Source organism: Dermacentor silvarum, chromosome 5 (assembly GCF_013339745.2).
Source record: "Dermacentor silvarum isolate Dsil-2018 chromosome 5, BIME_Dsil_1.4, whole genome shotgun sequence".
NCBI lineage: Eukaryota > Metazoa > Arthropoda > Arachnida > Ixodida > Ixodidae > Dermacentor > Dermacentor silvarum.
The window spans coordinates 153,252,007-153,272,700 of record NC_051158.1 but is presented as its reverse complement, the minus strand read 5'-3'; the positions used below and the strand labels follow the sequence as shown (position 1 = coordinate 153,272,700).

At 46.3% G+C, this 20,694-nt stretch overlaps 1 protein-coding gene across 1 annotated transcript in view; it reads left to right on the top strand.

Moving 5' to 3' along the window:
- The window catches only part of LOC119453804 (vacuolar fusion protein CCZ1 homolog), a 58,739-nt gene extending 44,484 nt beyond the window's left edge, over positions 1–14,255 (top strand). Inside the window, exons 9-13 of the mRNA XM_037715849.2 lie at positions 27–169; positions 3,407–3,518; positions 4,044–4,193; positions 10,926–11,053; positions 14,153–14,255. Of these exons, the coding sequence (XP_037571777.1) occupies positions 27–169; positions 3,407–3,518; positions 4,044–4,193; positions 10,926–11,053; positions 14,153–14,208 (589 nt within the window). The 3' untranslated portion in view covers positions 14,209–14,255. The remainder of the gene's footprint in view (positions 1–26; positions 170–3,406; positions 3,519–4,043; positions 4,194–10,925; positions 11,054–14,152) is intronic.
- The last annotated feature ends 6,439 nt before the right edge of the window (positions 14,256–20,694 follow it).

The following is a 20,694-nucleotide window of genomic DNA, read 5'->3' as shown; positions in this document are numbered from 1 at the left end:
TCGAGCCTTGTGCCACGACTGTGCAGGTTCTTGTACGGTCCAGTTGACGAGGAAGAGACTCTGTCACGGACTCAGCGGGTCTACGTGTCCGACTCGTTGGGTCAGCGTGAACAGTGTCACCTGCTGATCTTCAGGGCGTACAGCTCCACCGTCTGCCTCCTGGTCAATGGTGAGGGGGGCCTTCCTGTGAAGTGGCAGCAAAGAGGCAGTTGCTGGGGCAGCCCTGTGGGGAGGATCTCAGCTGTACCCCTTCGAGCAGTATGAAAAGGGAACGCCTAAATTGCTTTCAAGGCGCAATTGTCACAGATAAAGGCAGGTGCTCTACACAAAAATCAAAAAATGTTCAACCGCGTAAAAAAAATGAAGCAAATCTAGCCCCAAAAGGAATCAAACAAGGGCCTGCAGCATGTTAAGCAGGTGCGTACCTATACTTGGAGCCATACCAACAGTTGATAAGGGGCATGGAATACGTTCGACGGTAGAGCGAAAGAGCACCACTACCATCACGCTGTCACGTTATTAACACGTATGTTGCGGCTTGAGCAGGCACGGTTAGAAGGTTTCCAAAGATGCAAAGTGCTTTTGGCTGTGAAAGCGAAGAGGCCAAATGGACGTACCATTACGGTCCACTCAGTCTGCTGTAATGGAAGTTGAGTAGAGTGAGGCTCTTCCATAACTACGACGATCATCGTAGATGGCTCCTGCCAAAATTTATTTTTGCATCCTGTCTGCCATGGTAAATGTATAACCCTAAGACTTCACACCTTCATAGTTACAGATTTGTGATGTGTCAGTCCAGCCAAATTTTATTTCTCCCTAAAGTCTTTTTAATATTCAACATGAGAGTCTCTGAATATTCAAAATTTTGAATATGAGTCGTACAGTTGCTGCTATTCAGTTTGCTTACGTTCGAGATTTAACAATTCGAAATTGTCGAACATTTGTTTTTGTTAGAATACAGAATACTAACACATTGGAGTTTCAAGGGAGACAGATAGATCCAAGGTGATTACTGTGCAGACTCATTTTGCTGTGCAGAGGAGCAACCGTTCTTGCCCAGAGGCACTAGTTTCTTAGCAAATGCTTGGGGCAGATAACTTATGGTCACTAATTGTCTATCATTCAGTTAAACTGCCTTGCTTTTGAGCAGCCTATACAGTAGACCTATGTTAATTCGACTTCGCTTAATTCAATTCTTTAGTTTATTCGATTTCTATGGGCCCAAACTTCACTATTTCAACCCTAAAATTGGCCTTCGCTGGGTTATTTGAACTTGACCAGTCAAAGCAGACGCCCCTGACCCCTATAGCAACAATGGCAACCCCTTTAGTGACAGTGTCTGTCTCAGTGGAGCTTAGGAGACAGTTAGTTAAGGTGCTGAGCACACATTATCTCCCGTCGAAAACGCCTATTTTCGGCCTGCCCTAGGAATATTCTTAAGCAAAAATGTCGCAGTTTCACCCAAAAGGCGAAGCATGAATTGCGATAGCAAATTAATAGAGAGCTATACGGAGTAAGGATAGTAGCTTTATCAGTTGTATGAACTTGAACATGCTGCAGCACCAGCAACGCACAGAATTATTGTTGACACTGTCGGTGTTTTTGCCCACGTTCGCACCGAACGCGCGTGGCGTTGGTAACTGTTGCCGGTGCCTCTGGCGGCTTCTTGGAGGTTTTCGACTAGATCAAAATGAGATACTCGTCGAGCAGCGTCAGAAGTCTTTACCACCTTCTCGCCTCGCAACATTTTTATATAATGCACATTTGGTGCCGCAGCTTAACGTCGCCTCCCCTCCCTCCCTCCCGTGGCCCCACGGCTTTTCACGCGACGGAAGTGACGTTTGCTCTCGGTCATGGGTTCGCTCCCCGTGAAAGCATGGGAGGGTCGCACATACAGCATACGGCGCGCATACTCGATACGGAACCTCACGGCAACGCCGACGGCAGATCATGTGTCTATGTAATTGCTATCGCAATAAAACTGCAGCCAACAATGTCTTATTCCGGCATTTAGCCAATTCTAACAAGCACCTTTTCCTATTTTTTTAACAGCAAAGCTGTTTAAGCTAGCCGTAATTTGTGGTTCGTGGTGCGTATCAAGAAACTACGAAGAAATAAACGAATAAACTTTCTTGCCGAGGCGGGATTCGAACCTGTGTACACCCGGTCCCAAGGCAAGCATCGTAACCACTAGGCTATACATCCACGCCTGCAGAACATGCATTTATGCGAACCATATGATTGCGTTCAAGGGTCGTCGTCTTCTTCCAGAGCTGGCGCATTCGTACGCTCATGCTCTGCGAGGTGAATAGGTTTTGCATGCTATGAGAGCGAGAGAGAGAGACGCATTCACGGAGCGGGTCTCCTGGAACGTGGTGTCGGCATTGGAACGTGGTGTCGGTGTTGCAAGCTGCGCTATGCAATGTGCAGTGACGGCCGTAAGTCCGAGACGTGCGAAAAGAAATGATCATCATGAGTAATAAGTTGAAAAGTTTGAGCGCACTTCCGGAAAATGCTGGGCTACGATCGCCCAGCTTCGCTATTTCAAGCGTTGCACGGCTGAGTGCAAGGTTAAGCGTTTTTTTTTTTTTCATTAAAGTTGGGCTGAAAATACAAAACAAAAACTGCCTTTTTGAGCGTTTGTATGCTTTACTGTGTAACACTGTTGTACTGCGGCAAAGCTGACTTGCTCATATTAGACCTTTGCCCATTTTTCTTGCTAAAAAATCGGGCGCACGTTAGATTTCGGCTTTGCTTAGAAGCTTGAATACCATTTCTACATTAGCTTTCTACTTTTGTTTGATTCAAGGGTGTGTTAGACTGTGGCAAATACTGCCCAATAAATAGGTGGTTTGTTCTGGTGTTTTCCTGCATTGTGTTTAATTCAACCTGCCGGATAATTCCATCAATTTCATCGGTCCCATCAAGGGCAATTTAACGGAAGCTTTGTATTAGCATTCTTCTTGATTAACGAAAAGCGATAAATTATTTAACCAATTTCACCTTATTTACATAGCTTTAAAACAGTGCGCTACTGTACTATCACATTTCTCTCCTTCAATGAGCATAGCACATACTTTGTACATCTGCATCTGGTGATGTGCTGTCCTTTTGTTTTATTACTGTCATTGCCACAGAATTCAGTTGTTTTTCATCCAGTTTGAAATATTCAATAGTGATGAATGCAGGTTTTATATAATGCAAATAAGCATCATTTTTCTTTTACCAAATGGACTTCACAAAACTTGTTATTTTACTTCTTTCTTGAATATTTATATTCATTTTGAATTGAAATGTTCACAGTTTCAGCCCACCTAATGCAAAGTTGAATGTGCAACATGTGCCATCATGCTTACTGGCCGTTATCACTGCACTTTTCAGTCTTTACCTTCTCATGTTGTTGCAGTGAGTCACGAGCTGACGGTGGCGTTCCTCAAGAGCCTCGAGGGCTACCTCTCCACCGAATTTGTGGCGCTCGCCAATGAGATTGGCAAGCAGTGCACCAAGCTGTCCAGCCTGTAAGCCATTGTTTGAAACCATTCTCTAGGCACCGACAGTCATTAACCCCTTGCACCCCATGCTGCTCGTAGCCAAAGAAGCAGATGTGTTATGGTTGAATTTCAATTAGAAGGAGCCAAATGGGGGGGGGGGGGGGGTAGGCAGAGAAAAAAAATGAACTTCCTTAAAATGAACCTCAGCTTGCAATACGAGTGGATGTGTCACAGAAAGCTCACAGAAATGGACGTTTTTCGTACTGAAAGTGAAAGAAATAAAAACCGAAAACACTGTTATTACTGCTCGTCGGAAATAATGGCCAATTGAAAGTGTCGAGAATCAGCGCCGCTTCTCAGCCTGAAATCTTGCAGGCAATGTTTCAGCTTCAAAGTGAAGCGGCTATTCGAAACTGTGATGATTTTCACGCCATTCGTTATAACGACACTCGAACTGTGCATTGCGAGGAGGCTCGTTAGAAGCTCTGGTTCGTTCACATGTGCGGTGCATTTCTAGCATGACAGCACGCACCCTGATTGATTGCGTTTCAGTTCCCCGCTGGATGGCCAGAGCAAGTACATCTACTTCAACCGCATGAACCTGGCTCAAAAGTCGACAGTGCACTCGGAGAGGAGAACGGGAATTGTGGTGCCACCGGAATTGGTTCGCTTCTTGGCTGACATCAACGAGGATCTAAAGCAGTGAGTGTGCCAGCACTGGCGTTTTTCATTGCCTGTGCATTTGTAATGTACTATCGTCAGCCCTGTTTACCGTATTTACTCACACAATCAACATACTCATCACCCTGCCAACAACATTGATGCAAAGCAGGGGGGGTCCAGTAGATGTGGTAAAATTTTAGACTATAAATTCTTTTTCTCTGCTATATACTAAGCCTAAATAATGTCTCTGATCACGAATCGTGCCAGCGTCCATACAGCGACTTGTCTGGCCTGTGTACAAGCGACTATACAAAAAAAGAATCTTTGTACACGACAGCAGTCTTGCAGGCAACAAAACATTTCCAGTCTTTCTTTTTAAGAGAAGCTTTATAGGCTCACAAGTGTCGGCAGTGGTGGTGGTGTCACGCTGAAAAGTGGGTCGATCCTGGTGTTAGTGCAGAAGGGGTCCAAGCTCAATGGCACATACCAGGGACAAAAAGAAAGAGAGAGAGAAAGGAAGAAAGAGAGAGAACGTGAGAGAGAAAGAAAGGAAATTACAGGAAGGTCAGATACACACATGGCAAGCTTCGCTTACCCCCATTTTCTCAACAGGGGAAGGGCTGGTGATTATTTTCGCCTGTATTGCCAGAACGTGTTTCACAGTTTAGCTATTGGCACAGGGAGCCAAGTTTGTTCGGATGGTTGAATACAGTAGGAACCTCATTCATAGGTTATGAAAAAAAATATACGAGAAAAAGCATACCATTCGAAGTGACTAAAAAATTTGACAGATTCAATTGTAGTTGACATCTATGTAATGCGAAGCGTTGTGCAAATCGTTGTGGCAAAAGGCACGAGGCCTACATGCATTGAGCCGGTTAGGCTGTTTCGTTCTCATTGAAAATGTCCCTCAGTTGGGATTTGGCGAGAATCTGAGACCACTCTTCTTTCAGCCACTCATCCATTGCTTCAGTGTTAGCAGACTTGCCTTCTCAGAACATGGCCTTTCCTGCAATGTCACAGCAGTTCTTGAAGCTCTGTGGACACCACGCACTGTCACTGAAATCTTACATCAAGAATGAATGCAGTCTCTTGCTTTTTGCTGTAACATTAGCCCTGACACCAGAACGTTGGCAGCCCTTACATCAACAAATTACTTGTGCAGACATTTTTCTGCATCTTCGAAATATAGTGGGCCGAACACCGTTTGTTGGAATGCTTGCCTTGGTCCTTCTCCACACTCTGCGACATTAGAAGCGTGCTCGATGTGCTTTGGGGAACCTTCAAGGCTTCAGCAATGGCAGACTTTTTTCCTCTCTCAATATGCTGAATGATTTCAACCTTCGGTGCATATGTCAATGCAGTCTGTATTTTTCATATTTTCTGCCATTATCACGGCACTTAACACCAAACACTTGCACATAGGCAGCCAGCAGAACTACTGTAGGATAATAATGGACAGTAATGGCCACGCCATCTGCTATTCACACCACTACATTCTAGTGAATGCTTTAGGCGCATCGGATGTAAAAATGTTGGCAATAGCCAGCCACAAGAGCTCGCCATGTCACCGCAAACTGCCATGGAGCTGTGAAGATGCCTAATGCATGCTCTCGTAGCACTCGTACTCAGGCGCTGGGAAATTCAGTTCAGTAAAACATCATTAATGTGATCCCCTTATGCATGATTTTCCGGCACCAATGACCACTATTGAGAACACAAAAAATGACCCAATACAGTTACTTTTTGACCGGTTCATATGCTCCTGGAAAACACAATCAGCCCCAACATTTGGTACATCGCTAAACTGTGATCAGCAACCATGGAGACGAATTACAGCAAATGAAGCGTGCCGTTGGAAGCGTACTGCAAACATTTAATAGGCGATAACCCAAATGCGTCACCACCAGCAGGAGGCGCCGCCGGGCACCCACTGGTTCAAATGGATACAAGCGTGCCCCGGGCTGGCGTTCGGCTTTCTTCAGGGGTGATGCGCTTGGGAAAGGAGCCTGCGCCCTGAATTCCAAACCAACGTGAGCACGGAAAAAAAGTGATGTTTGGAACGCTCCCATGGCGGTCATTTCCCATGTGGCGCCCCAAGCACCTATTGAGGTGGGGGCGCCTTCGGGTTGAGGTCAAACACCCCTTTCCAAGCGTTGAGGTCCCATAATGGCCGAGCACCAAGCCGGGAGCGTGCTTGTACCTATTTTACTGGTAGGTACCCGGCGGCATCATGTTTGAGCATCATGTTTTGCTTTAGTGGCATCATAGGCATTGTATTCCAGTGTCGCCAACCAACTGAATTTCGTTTCGGTTTCCTCCCGCCATCTTAAAGCAATGCACAATAGGAAAACGACAATGGGCATCTCGGGTCACTTGGGCCCCACTAGCTAACGTGCGTCGGTGTCTTGTGCCGCAATGATTCATGCTGAGCGAGCAGGCCGCTCAGGCCCTACCAGCTGGGCGTGTGTCAAAGTCTCGTGCTGCAACGATTCGCGAAACGCTTCGCATGACGTACAGTGCAGTCCACTTATAACGATACCACATATAAAGATATATCGGTTGTATCGATGAGTCAACTTAAGAATATCAACTTATGCATTAGAGCTATGAGAAAAAAGACCATATATAACGATATGTTATTCACCACATATCAGATATAATGATCAAAGTTTTGCTTCGGAGTGGCATTTTCATGCAGAATAATCGTGAAATTTGTGTTCCTAAGTTGCCCTTAAATGAGACGGGGCGAAAATTTGCCTACACGAGTTCGTAGCTGCCACCATTACCACGCAGCGCATCCTGCCTGCGTGCCGATTTCGAACAAAAGCCATGGAGGGCATCGCAAGTTGGCACAGCATGCACAAGATGGCGCCAGCTGCTGCGCATCTGCGGCAGTCATGCGAGCGTCCAGAGAAGAGGAGGGGGAAGAAAGTGATAAGCGAGCAGTGCCTGCACGGCCTACGCTCCCTTTACAATCTCCCTCTCTCAGCGAGCGCAGAAATGTGCCGTGGAAGCAGCGGGAGGTGCGCCAACAAAGCGCAAAGCTGTGCCTCTTGAGACGAAGCTGTAAATTTTGCAAGACTCGAAGAAATACAAGCTCTCGCAGTCGATGATATTGACGATTATGACAACTGGGAGCGCCGCGATCATGAAGGCTAGAAGCAGTGTCCATGCTGATCAGTGGAAAAAAAAGGCGGGCTGCGTGTGCCAGGATGAAACGCGCATGGGCGCTACTGACGATGAAACAGGTTGTGCTTTGATGGAGGAGTTTCTGAGTGCAGATAGTGCCGCCTCGTTTTGCGAAGAGATCTCCGCCGAGGCGATCGTTGTCGCAACAGATGTCGGCGTTGTGCGACGGAGGCAACGACGGCAGTGGCGACGAGATTGACAGTGGCCCATCTTTGACACCGACTCCGATGTTCGACCATTGGTTCAACCATCGTGCAATATCGTCGATCGAGTCACTTATTGATTTCTTGGACGCTAAATTTGCAGTGGTGACGAGATTGACAATGGCCCATCTTTGACACCGACTCCGATGTTCAACCATTGGTTCAACCATCGTGCAATAGCGTCGATCGAGTCACTCATTGATTTCTTGGACGCTAAATTATAGCCACAAGTGGCAAATTTGGTTTCGGGACTGCAAAGATATATTTGTTTTTTGTTTTTAAACGGCAGTCCAGATATAGCGATGATCGGTTATAACGATCAGATTTTTCGTTCTTCTTGATATCCTTATAAGTGGACTGCATTGGATGTCAACTACAGTTGCTTGTGTCAAAATTTTTAGTTGCTTTGGATCGTATGTTTTTAGGGTTAGTACATTTTTTTTTATACACATGAATGAGGTTCTACTGTATATATCTATTACGCAGTAGAACTAGGCGTGTGCAAATAGTGATATTTGAGACTGAATAGAATACGAATCGAATAGTGCCATAAGGGAATCGAATCAAATATCGAATACTTTTCGAATAGGTTTTGAATAATGAATAGGGCTTATCACAATTAATATAATATGTTGTTTACATCCCGGTATTCTTAAAGTTAGCAAATTTTTGTCGTTACTTAGTACGTTATGAAGCGTTTAATAAAAGCATGAATGGAGCATTAGAAGCAAACAAGGAGTTTCTTCAGATGCGGAGGGCTCTTCAGAGAGTGCGAATGTTAGCTACGCAGCCTGTAAAGTGTCGCTACCCAAGGGACAAAGCCTGCTCCACTACGCAAGTTCACATCTTTTATGTCTATATTATTCCCGCAGGGGTGAAAATAACCGTACTTTTGCCAAAATTGTATGTTCATTTCGGAGCAGTTGAAATTCGCAAATAGTCAAAAAGGATTATAAAAATATTTTTATTTACGAATAGTGACTATTCGATTCGAAGACCAGATGGAATAGTCACTACAGTCATTTTTCGAACTCTCTAGGGACCGCGAAAACATCCGAAAAATCAGGCAGTCCGAAAAAACAATTACGTGCCTTTTACTACCCCCAATTTCTCAAATCGCCACAGTAATGTCTGAAATACATCTCAAGGCCTGCCAGTACACTTATTAGGCGTATCATAGCTCGTGCTGGGATAGGCGACGGTGGGTGCATGCGTGTATAATTGAGGAACACATACCGTGTCCCGTGACAATCGTCGCATATGCTTCACTGCGTAACACTACTGTATTGAGGCAAAGCTGATTTTTGGGAACCGGCATTATGCAACGCGTCATGCTTTCCGAGTTTGCAAGACATTGGCGAGTATTACAGGGGCGGAGTCGGCGCCATTGCTAACAGCGGCAAATTGTTCCAATGAAAAACAGCGTCGAACAGAAAGAAGCTTGGCAGCGAACGTCGAAGTAGCTAGGCCTAGCGTTGCTGCGGTGGTGCCTACGGCTGCCAGTGGATATGCGTGTGCGAGCGTTGGTTCGAGGAGGTGTGATAATCAAAATGGCGGCGGTGGTGGCTGCGATTAATGCCATTTCGGACTTACGGTCATGGCAGACCGTCCGGAAAACAAGACGGCGCAGGTTCTTGCATCCGAAATTTCAGACGTTTTTATACATTGACTCTATGGGGTACGTGGTGTTTCCTACAACAGCATTCCCACAAAGGTATCTGAATTATTGGGCATGTCCGAAATATGGGACGTCCGGAAAATGGGTTGTTGACTGTATTCGATTCGTTATTAGAAAACTTCTAATATTTGCACACCCCTAATTAGAACGGGTTTGCTATAAAAAGCCTAAAATTCCTGTAATTCTTACGAAATTTTTGTAGAATTTCGACAATTCTTTATATCCACATTGTGTCCGAGATTCAACTGTGCTTAGACTGCAGCCAGTTAATAGCCTAGGAAGGACAGCTTTCAGTGCAGTGAAGTACTTCATTTAGTACGGACCTGTGCTCAAAATACTATCAACTAAGATGAAAGCCAGCAAAAAATATGCCTGCGCAAGAAGCATGGAGTACACAGGAAGAGTGCTTGGCTATCAACCTAAATTAATGTCGAAATAAACACGTGTGGTCTCACCAAGCACATGGAAGGCAACACTACAATCACGTGTTAAACACATTGTGACTCAAACTTGCAATCACATTCATGGTTCTAGACATGAATACTCCTTGTCATTTAAGGGAATGGACAGCACACTGATGCATAAGTCATAGTGCGTTTGAACCTGGAAGGTTTGAGGCATTTTTCTGACGATTCGTGTTTTGTCTTGGCCAAGAAATTTTAGAACTGATGATTGGAACACACAACCACAGCAACTGCAATGGTGGGGTAAATAACCATCCTCTCCCGAGGCTACATTGTTTTTCTTTTTCCCTGAGCCTCTGGTTTATACACTGCCCCATTTGACCAATGTGCGGATGGGTTTTACGTCATCGATAAAGTCAGGAAGTGTGCACCAGCATTTATTCTTTGTGCTCCTTCTTGTGTATACATTTCTGTCGGTAGTTCTCATCTTGTTGCATCACTCAAGACACTAGGGATGATTTTATGCACAGTGACTTGTGTTCATAGTTGTTTTCTTTCTTTTTTCTCATATGTGTTAGTGATTGCACAAACAAAGGTGTTATTTTAATTTTAACGCGAAAGCGTTAAATGTCCTGTGTCGCAGAAAATCCGGCTTCGCTCTCGGCGTCCGTGGCCAAGTAAATCATCCCGAACCACACCGACCACGCAGACCCACCACGTGGCGCAGAGGTGCTGGTGAACTAATTGAATTTTTCAAAGTAAAATGCGTCAGAGAAATCGTAAAGTACGACTTAACCACAACCTACAGGCATGATAGCGTTGGATTGTAATTCGAATGTACGAGATAACATAATTCTGTTATGAGGAAACTCAAACACAAGCCCCTATTCCAGCATTTCTACCACTCGTACAGCGGTGTGCCGCGGTTTGCTCCTTGCAAAAAGTACCATCCAGATGGCGCTCGCCTGCTCGGCAGCCGCATGCGGAGGCACAGTTGGAAAAAAAAGAGAGCGCAGTTGCCGGGAAGCCTGACAGTCAGGGATCTTTGAATGCTATCGCGTTCCACTCTTAAAGGCGAAGCTTAAGCGTCCTCCGAATATTTTATTATGTATTTTTGCTTTTAAGTTTTTTGTCAGTTTTTAGCACATTTATATTTTGCATATGAGCAAAACGAAGTAGCTGGAGGCGTACTGATTTCTACCTCTATAGCTGGACTCAGTTTAACCTTACTCCTAGCATTCTATCTTTGCTTGTGGAACTGGAAGCACGTTACCAGTAAATCCCACCAATGCAGGATCGAGGATGCTGGCGAGATGACGGCCAAAACGACCACAGAGTGGTGGGTGGTTGGCAAGGTGTCGGACCAGCGGGAGTTTTACGTCGTGCTCAACCAGAAGAGCGCCAACATCATCCAAATACATGGTGCGCCATATTTTCTTCTTTTTTTGTTCCTCATTTTACGACACCTGCATTTCACAGATTCCTTTTTCATAAAGGGCGGTATATGAACTGTTGCAAGCAAACAAGTGATCTCCTAAAATGGGTGGAATCGGTACAGGTACAGTCGAACCTGGATATAACGAACACAGATGTATTGAAGTATCAGATATAACGAAGTAAATAAAAATGTCTTGTGGCTATTACAGTGTAACAGACATATGTTAATAACGATTATCGGATATAGCGAAGCTATTTTTGTGTCGGATGTGACTTCATTATAACGAAGTTTGAGTGTATAAGGCCGCAGCAATGAAAAGTTTTTTGAGAGAAGAGGAAGAGTACAGATAAGTAGAGTGAACCTCTGTTGATATATTCCTCACCATTGCATTTTCCGGGCTGCTACATAGCGTTTTGCGGCCCTGACCTAAATCTCATTGACTCCCATGTATTGTGCTACTGTCTATACGTCGCCATTCGGTAACACGTTCCCGCATCTTACGTTGCGTTTGAATGCAGTGTTCACATAAGTTTAGTGGTGCAGAGGGAAATTTATGCTCTCGTGCTGCTACCAAGACAATAAATGTATAAGTTGCAACGACTGATACATTGCAACAAGCGACGAAGGTTGCACAAGCATATTGGGAAAAAACGTGCGCAGAGCAGGAGAACTTGTTGTTGGGCAAGTTAGTGTTTGCTTAACGACATAATGTAGCTCGGCGACGCCGGCACAAAATAATACACATAAACACACGACGTATGTCTGTGTGTTTTCTTTTGTTACTGTGCCTTCGCGCTACATTACGTCATTAAGTGCACTGAGCAGTAGGCGAAGCACCGAAGGAAGTGTGCCCCGGTTGAAACCTACCTGAAACCGAGCACATGGCTACATTTATTTGTACGAAAAAACACACTGCAAATGTCATGTAACGTAATCAAATGCATTTTTAAGGTCACTGGGATCTGTAATAGATACATTGGAGGTGGGCAAGTGGCTTTAATCATTACAAGTTTGAGGAACGAAAGAATGAAAGCGTTGGTTAGTGTGACGAGGAACAAACACTTTATGAAAATGGTCGATACGAGATGCTATGAATGAAGGATGAGAAAGTAATTTTTGCTTAAGACGAGGGTTATGGTAGTAAATCTTATGAAATAAGGAGAGACGTGCTATTTTCCTGCATGAGGAAAGGGACAGAAGCCATAACGCTCTTTTCATAGATGAAACACTGGAATGACGGGAGTAGTGCTACAATTTTGTACAGCTTCAAGGTGACTAATTAGACTTTCAGTAAATTTCAGTTATTATTAGGTATATTAGTGACCACACAATATGTTTTGTCCAGGCACAGGTTGCTGGAAGGCCAATCTGAGGGAAAAGGTCCTGCGTTCAATACAGTGGTACCTTGATTATACGTCCCCCAGTCGTTCAACGACCCACATTTTACGACAAATTAATTTGGTCCTGGCAAAACCCCCATAGAAATAACGTATTAAAAAACTCGATTATACGGCGCAGGTTTGCGTCGACCCTGCCTCGTACGATGCCTCTCTGGTACCGTCAGAGAAAAAGATTAAAAAAAAAAACGCTAAGCAGACGCAGACTGGCACGTGAGCACACTGCAGCCGGCTGATAACGGGTGTGCAATATCGTATTCACTCGAATGTAATGCGACCGCAATTGCAACGCAAGGGGCAACTTTCCAGTCATGCCAAATAACAAAAATAAAACCGTGAATTTAATGGAAGATGAATGGAAAATAAATGGTGAATTTATTCAAGGAGTCGCGTTTCGGAAACTAGTTCACATCACTCATTATCGTCATCTGAGAGCTTTCCTTGGGCGGTATTCTCAGGCGATCACTTTTGTAGATAGTTTTACTTTGGCGAAATTTCGCGTGATTCGGCAGTGAAAGCGTCCCCAACAAGTGTTTCTGGTGCTGTTCTAAGCTCGCTATCAGCACCAAGACAGCTGTCGGCCGTAAACTTCGATGTGTTCGTTGCTGGGACGAGCTGAGTCTCACAAAAGCAGAACTATCTCCAAAAGTGATCGCCTGAGAATCAAGTCATTGTCCGAGCCGTCGAGCTTGTTTGAAACTTAAGTACTTCTGAAAAGACCGCACCACCACTTCATTCGGGGTCAGTACCAGGCCACTTCGATTTCCACAGAGCATTTCCGACTGGCCTCGCATTTAAAAAGGGCCTGCTGCTGATCCCGCCATCTGTAAATCGTTGACTCGTTGACGTCAATACACCAAGCCGTGGCAGATTTTCCCAGTTCCTCGGTCATCACAATTGCTCGTCTCTCGAAGCGGCCGTCACACCGAATGTGCTGCATCGCCATAACGTCGCGAATGAAAAAAGTCAAACCGCAAAAAGCTGTAGGGTTTGGAGCATCGTCAGTCTTAAGCGCAGCGAAAAGAACGTCGATTCCAACCAAAAACAAGTTCCGACTTCGGTTTACTTGTCTATGGATTGGATCAAGACGGAAAGTTATTGGTTACCAACGTAATGCTAAAAATCGTGCAATTTAGAATATTTGTTTTAAAATGGTCAATTTTGCCTTTATTCGAATGTAACGCGGGGTCGAGTTCGAGCAAAGAAAATCGTGAGAAAAAAAAACAACTCGTTACAATTGAATAAATACGGTAATTTCTTTTATAATTTAATATACCTTCCTTGGAGCAGAGCATGTTCGTGCCGTGGGCTTATTCAGGCGGTCTGTACCCATTTTTTGGGTAAGACTGAGCGTCACTGCCTATATTCTGAGTTTTTCGATTATATGACGGTTTTGTGTGGTCCCCTCAAAGTCGTATAATCGGGGTTCCACTGTACGTGCTTTGGTGCTTTCTTCAAACTTCTTTATTTTATTGTCGTCACATTGCCACGATAGTGGTCATTTGTGGATGGAACACAGCTGGAGCTGCACAGTTCCAGTGCAGAGTGCTTTGCTTGAATGAGACAGGTTTTTGTTGCATGTCAAATTACATTTGGTATGATGTATGAATAGCATTAGCTCAGTTACTGTGGTGCTCAACTTCGAACTGCTTAGCCTAATATTTTCTTGTACTTTTCCTTTGACAGATGAAGTCAAGAGGCTATGTGCCAGCCAATTCCAGAACATATTTTTTCTTGACTGACCACGGGTGCCATCGTTTCTCTGTACATAATAAATATGTTGCCCTGAGTCTGTCATGAGTTAAGTTAGTCATATTTAGCACTATTTGAAAAACGAAAGAATGCTTTGGGTGTCTTGTGCCACAGGATTATGCCAGCTAGGTTTATAAGGCAACTGCTTTCCATGTTCATGACTTCTACAAGACAGTACTGTTGCAGGTAGATATTTACCGGATTCTGCATCGTTTTTAGGTGGCAGCCATTTTTTGAAAAGGTGCAGGAACTGGTGAAATGTACGGCTGTCGTAGCACTCGGCCTGTTCTTATCGCATGCATGCCACCAGGATTCACTCATCATGGCTTGAGCTTCCCTGTCACAAATCTGCAGCACCTATGCAGGCCATGCCTACAAACTGTAACGGGAGCCGAGATTAAGTATGCTTGCTATAAATCTGAGTACGAGAGTAAGTCAACGTCCGATTTTTCGGACTCTAGAGACCGCAAGAATGCCTGGAAACTTCTGCACTCCGAAAACATGAATGCATGCCTTTAACAGCACTCAATGGCTCAAATTGCCACAGTCATGTCCGAAATGCCTTTTAAAGCCTTCCAGTACAATTATTAGGCTTCTCGGTGCTCGCACTGCGATGGGAGACGGCGACTGCGTACGTGTGTAATTAGGGACACTTTGTTCCGTGAAAGTACCCCTTTGCACTCTTGATGTGCTTCACCACAATACATTGCGTATGCTTGACCGCGTAATTGTCCTATTGCGGCAAGGTGGAGGAGGAAAAATTTCATTTTAGTCAGATGTTAGAGTTCTTTGAATTATTGGGTTCTTTCTTCTGCCAGGTGGCGTGAGGTGGCCGTGAGCCTTTGACATTCGGTGATAGCCAAAGCCCAGTTGACAGTCCGCAGCTGGACCACGGGAACCGAGCTGGACACCACTACTTCCCATTCAGAATTGTCATTAAGTTGGAATTCCGCCCTAGGTGTTATAGCCCGGGGCAGTCGCTGGATGTGTCAGGTCCGCTTTATGGGCATCGCAGTTCTTGCATTTAGGTCAGAAGCAGCCTGGATATATTGCGGCGAAGCTGACTTTCGGGAGCTGGAATTATGGAATGCTTTATGTCCGTGCTCTCTGCATTTCAGCGCCATCGGAAAGAATGACTCAGTCATTCGTAGGTCGCTGGAAAAATTTCAGGGTATCGCATTTGTTCTCTGGCGCCGCCGCCACGGTGATTGGGTCGCTTGTGTCACGTGACCTATCGTCGCTGTATCCCTTCCTAGTGTCTTTCCAGCACGCACGTTGGACACAGCACGGACAGACTTTTAGTAGCACTTCGTTGCTTTATTGAATGCGAGCAGACACAAGCGCCAAAGATGACCTCAGCATCATACCTTATAGTTGCCGCGCCTTTGAGTACAGCAACCAAACAGACTGGAACAGATTGCATTCCCTGTAGAAAAGATGACCAAGAACAACGTTCTGTGCGCTGCCCATTTTCGTGTTTGGTGGTCGGCGATGGTCGGTTGTAGGACTTGCGGTTGTAGGACTTGAAGCTTCAACGACTTCGGATAGGAAGACACGTCCGCGATCACTAAGCAGTTCCTGGGGTGGCCCATGTCGCAGGATGAATCGTCGAAGCAAGAAGGAGGCAACATCGCGCGCTGTAGCTGCCGGTAGGGCGGCAGTTTCGGCGTATCGCGTCAGGTGGTCGACTGCCACAATGGCCCAGCGATTTCTAGCCGATGTCAGTGGAAGGGGCCCATACAAATCGATGCCTACACGTCCAAACGGCCGGGTAGGGCAAGGTAAAGGTTGCAGACCGGCTGGCGAGAGGCGGGGCAAAGATTTCCGGCGCTGGCAATCGGGACAAGAGCGAACGAACTTGAGAACGTAGCTGTACATCCCGCGCCAGTAATACCGCTGTTGAAGACTCTGGTAAGTCTTGAAAACGCCGCAGTGCGCACACTGTGGATCAGCGTGGAAAGCTGCGCATACTTCGGAACGCAGACTGCGGGGTACCACTAACAACCACTGGCGTCCGTCGGGGTTATAATTGCGGCGGTGAAGCAGGTTGTCGCGAATGGCAAAGTGACGTGCTTGGCGACGCAACGTGCGAGTGCTTGGTTGGGCCGACGAACCAGAAAGCAAGTCTAGAAGGGAGGCAATCCAATGGTCCTTGCGCTGCTCAGAAGCGATGGTGTTAAGGTCGAGCGAAGAAACAATAATCTCGGATAGGGAAGAGCAGTTATTGTCAGGCAACGGAGAGGGCGTCGGCGTCAGAATGCTGGCGGCCGTTGCGGTACAGCACGCGGATATCGTAGTCCTGCAAGCGAAGTGCCCATCGAGCAAGACGGCCAGAAGGGTCCTTCAAGGACGACAGCCAACATAGTGCATGGTGGTCCGTGACGACGTCAAATGGACGGCCATATAAATAAGGTCGGAACTTAGAGCCCAGATGATGGCTAAACATTCTTTTTCTGTCACACTGTAATTTGTCTCAGCTTTCGTAAGCGTGCGACTTGCATAGGCGACGACATATTCAGGAAACCCTTGTTTGCGTTGGGCAAGAACAGCGCCGAGGCCAACCCCGCTGGCATCTGTATGCACCTCAGTAGGAGCTGTCGGATCGTAGTGGCGCAAAATTGGCGGGGAGGTAAGCAGATGACGCAGCTTTGTGAAGGCCTCGTCGCACTGGGACGACCACGAAGTGAGGGGCCCGTTGCGTGTAAGCAGTTTCGTTAGGGGTGAGATGATGGCGGCAAAATTGCGAATAAAGCATCTGAAGTAAGAACACAGACCTATGAAACTGCGCAATTCTTTGACGGATGTTGGCTTAGGGAATTCGGCGATGGCCCGAAGCTTGGCTGGATCGGGGAGTATCCCATCCTTGGATACGACGTAACCGAGGATCGTCAGCTGCCGAGCTGCAAATCGGCACTTCTTGAGGTTTAGTTGTAGGCCTGCATTTGTTAAGCACGTCAAAACACACCGTAGGCGTTGAAGGTGTGTTGTGAAGTCCGGCGCAAAAACAACAAAATCATCAAGGTAGCACAAGCATGTGTTCCACTTAAAGCCACGCAGAACGGTGTCCATCATGCGCTCAAATGTTGCGGGCGCATTACAAAGCCCAAAAGGCATTACGTTAAATTCGTATAAGCCGTCGAGTGTTACAAAAGCTGTCTTTAGCCGATCGGCGTCAGCCATGGGTACTTGCCAATACCCTGAGCGCAGATCTAAAGATGAAAATAATTGTGCGCCTTGTAGACTGTCAATGGCGTCGTCTATGCGCGGGAGAGGGTAAACGTCCTTGTTTATGATCTTGTTTAGGCGCCGGTAGTCAACACAGAACCGCACAGAACCATCTTTCTTCGTAACGAGGACCACAGGGGATGCCCATGGACTGTCGGAAGGTCGTATCACCTCGCGGCGAAGCATGTCGTCGACTTGTTTGTTGATTACACGACGCTCTGCAGGAGATACACGATACGGGCGTTGCCGCAATGGCGGTTGCGAGCCAGTGTCGATGCGGTGAGTAACAGTTGATGTCCGGCCTAGGGAAGATTGCCCGACATCGAAAGAAGAACGAAATTCTTCCAAGAGGCACACAAGTTGAGATCGCTGGACCGGCGTAAGGTCATCGGCAATGGAAGAATCAAACACATCACTGGGCGGTCCCTCACAGGCAGAAATAGCGGTGAGCGCATTAGAACTAGCGCAGTAATTTTCATCGGGCACATCCATAACTTGCACGTCTTCAATCGCTTCGACATTGCCTAGACATTCCCCTCGGAGCAGCATGACAGGGTATGGGAACGGGTTGCAAACGAAAATGGCGCTGTAGCCCTGCTTGATGTCCACTGTCGCAGAAGGTAGCAGCAGGCCTGTCCGAGTAAGGAAGCGGTCAGATGGAGACAGCAGCGCAACAGCGTCTGAGATTCTGCTGCAGTACATGGGCATGACTGTTGACGCGCGGGGAGGAACGTGTGTGTCGTCGTGGACAATTAGCTTGCTCGACAGGGAAGTATTGTCCGTGTATAGATCAACCATACGAGCACTATTCCAGGTACACCTGTCCCCTCAGAGTTTTTACTTCAAATTATATTTTTTCCGTTGTCACCCTCCTATGCCATTTCATTTTTTGCGTCCTTTTCCTTTTAAAAATCCACACCGACACATTCGAAAGTCCCAGACGCCAGGATACCTTTTTCAGCGCCTCGACCACACAGGGTTCCGCCACTTCTGTATACCGCCGTGACGACGCCTACAGCGAACTACTGAGGCTAACGTCCCTTGACGAACCGCACTGCTCCCTGTCAACCACAACCCCCCCTCCCCCTTTCCAGATGCTGTGTCGCCATCTTAACACCTTCAAAATTACCCGAAGCATTGATGCTACGCTACTCAAGTCATGCTTTCAACTCGTATTGTTGTTAGTTGCACACTGACCGGCTCTTCAGGGACCCCAAACGCACGCTGCCCACGACACCTCGGAACGCTCACTCGCCTCTAGCTCCCTTAACCAGTAGCGCACCCAGGATCTCTGCTAGGGGGGGGGGGGGGTTGACAGTTTGCCAATACCATCTAAACAGCACTAATTTCAATTTATTCACGGGAAATTGTTAAAAAATTCGCTTTTTGCGCAAGTTTGCGAGTGTGCAGACGATTGCGCGTCTTACATCTTAGTTGCAGCACTCAAAGGCGCAAGGAATGAAAAGGGGTTAAACAAAAGAGGGGGTTAACTCGGCCTCAGGGGGGGGTTACAACCCCCGAATCCCCACCGTCGGTGCGCCACTGCCCTCAACCCCCAGTTATGCCTTTTTTATTTAATTTTTTAGAATTTATTTATTTTTTGCCGCTTTCTCGCTCTCCCGCTCCCTTTCCCCTCGTCTTAGAAACCGCGCCTATACAGTCAAGCGCCAGCGGTCATTTTCTTTTCAGTCTCTCTCTTTACAGCCAGCCACAGCCGACATCGACGTGACGTCACTCGACTAACCCTTTAAAACTAACCCGCCGAGGATGACGAGGCCGCCTTTGATGAAGATAACCCACGAAACACAAAACGTCTTAAAAACTTCTTGGAATGGCTTCAAACGGCTAAAGACGTCTTGGTCTACGCGAAGACGTTAAACAGATGTTCTTGGAAACATTATGCAGCAGGAAGTACAGTTTATCAAATATGCTATTGTGTTTCAGCTGTGGTAACATCCCACCTCTGTTGTTAACGTCTTGAGAGCGTCTAACTCAAGAACTTATTTAGATGTTTTTGTCAGAAAATGTGCGACATGCTTGGGCGTGCGCCGTGAAAGTGAAAAAGATTTAAAATGCGCGTGCCCGAAGCGCAGCGTTACATTCCGTGCTACTTTAACAAGCCAAATGCAATCCAATAACGTCGCATCCTATAGCCTTTCGCTCCTTTCCCCCTTTGTGTAAATAAGCAGAAAAATCCTGTGGGGTTATTTTCTTTGATTCCTTTCCGATCACCGCGTCGACAACTTGTTAGCCGCGCGGCCAGCAAAACTCGCCCGTGCCACGGCGTGATGCATGATACGGGTGAGTCTGTCACATGGTGTAAGATATATCTTACACCGTGGTCTGCCACGACAGTCAAAGTTTAGAAAAAAAAGAAAATGGCCGGGCGCGCACGTGCGCGCCCGTTCACCGTCCTTATCAAAGCCGTGCCTCCCTTTCCCTTTGCGTGAGCAAGCGGTGAAGCCGGAATCTCGATACCAGCTATCGTCGTGACATCTCTGGCTGCGCGCGACAGATCTGACCGCACCAGGGGGCGCGCTGAAACCAGCGCTTGCATGTAGGCTCCCTAACCGCGAGTAGAGCTTCCAGGGGCTTTAACCGCGAGCGATTCAAAGGGCCGTGCTCATGGCTCGCAAGCGTTCGCTCGCCGGTGCTCATATATGGTTCTCTTCCCAAGTTCTATAGAGTCTACATAGCGTGTGGTGCACTGCTCGTGGCTCTTTTGGTTACGTTCAAGCCTTGACCAGCGCCTGCAGATACGGTGCAGTTCCTTACGGTACGTATACGTTTACCTGCTATAACTTGCAACTTGCACGCCACTTTTGTTTTTGCGGGCCCGTGCATCTTTTGTGTGTCCAGGGCAGATATATTTTCAATGGTGTTGTGAAGATTTTGTGCAATTAAAAATTAATCCGCATAGTTACACGTCAAATAAACATCAGGGCTGCAACTTTACAGACTGCTGAGCATCTTTTGAAGTGTGAAGCAGGTCATGAATGGTAATTTTCTTACATTCTTGTCACCCATATGTCGTTGTCAAGGTTTGTATGCTGTTATAAACTTGTTTTTTATCTTGCTGTAGGGCACATGTTGGAACGGAAATAAAGAGTTCAACGGTGGATAAAGAGCCATATTTTTCAACAGTTGTGTGCTCATCAATCAAACTTAAGGTAAACATATAGAAGCATGCTAGGCTTGACTGTTTTGTTGACTGTCTCTTTTTATTTCCTATGTAGTTATTTTACTCTCAC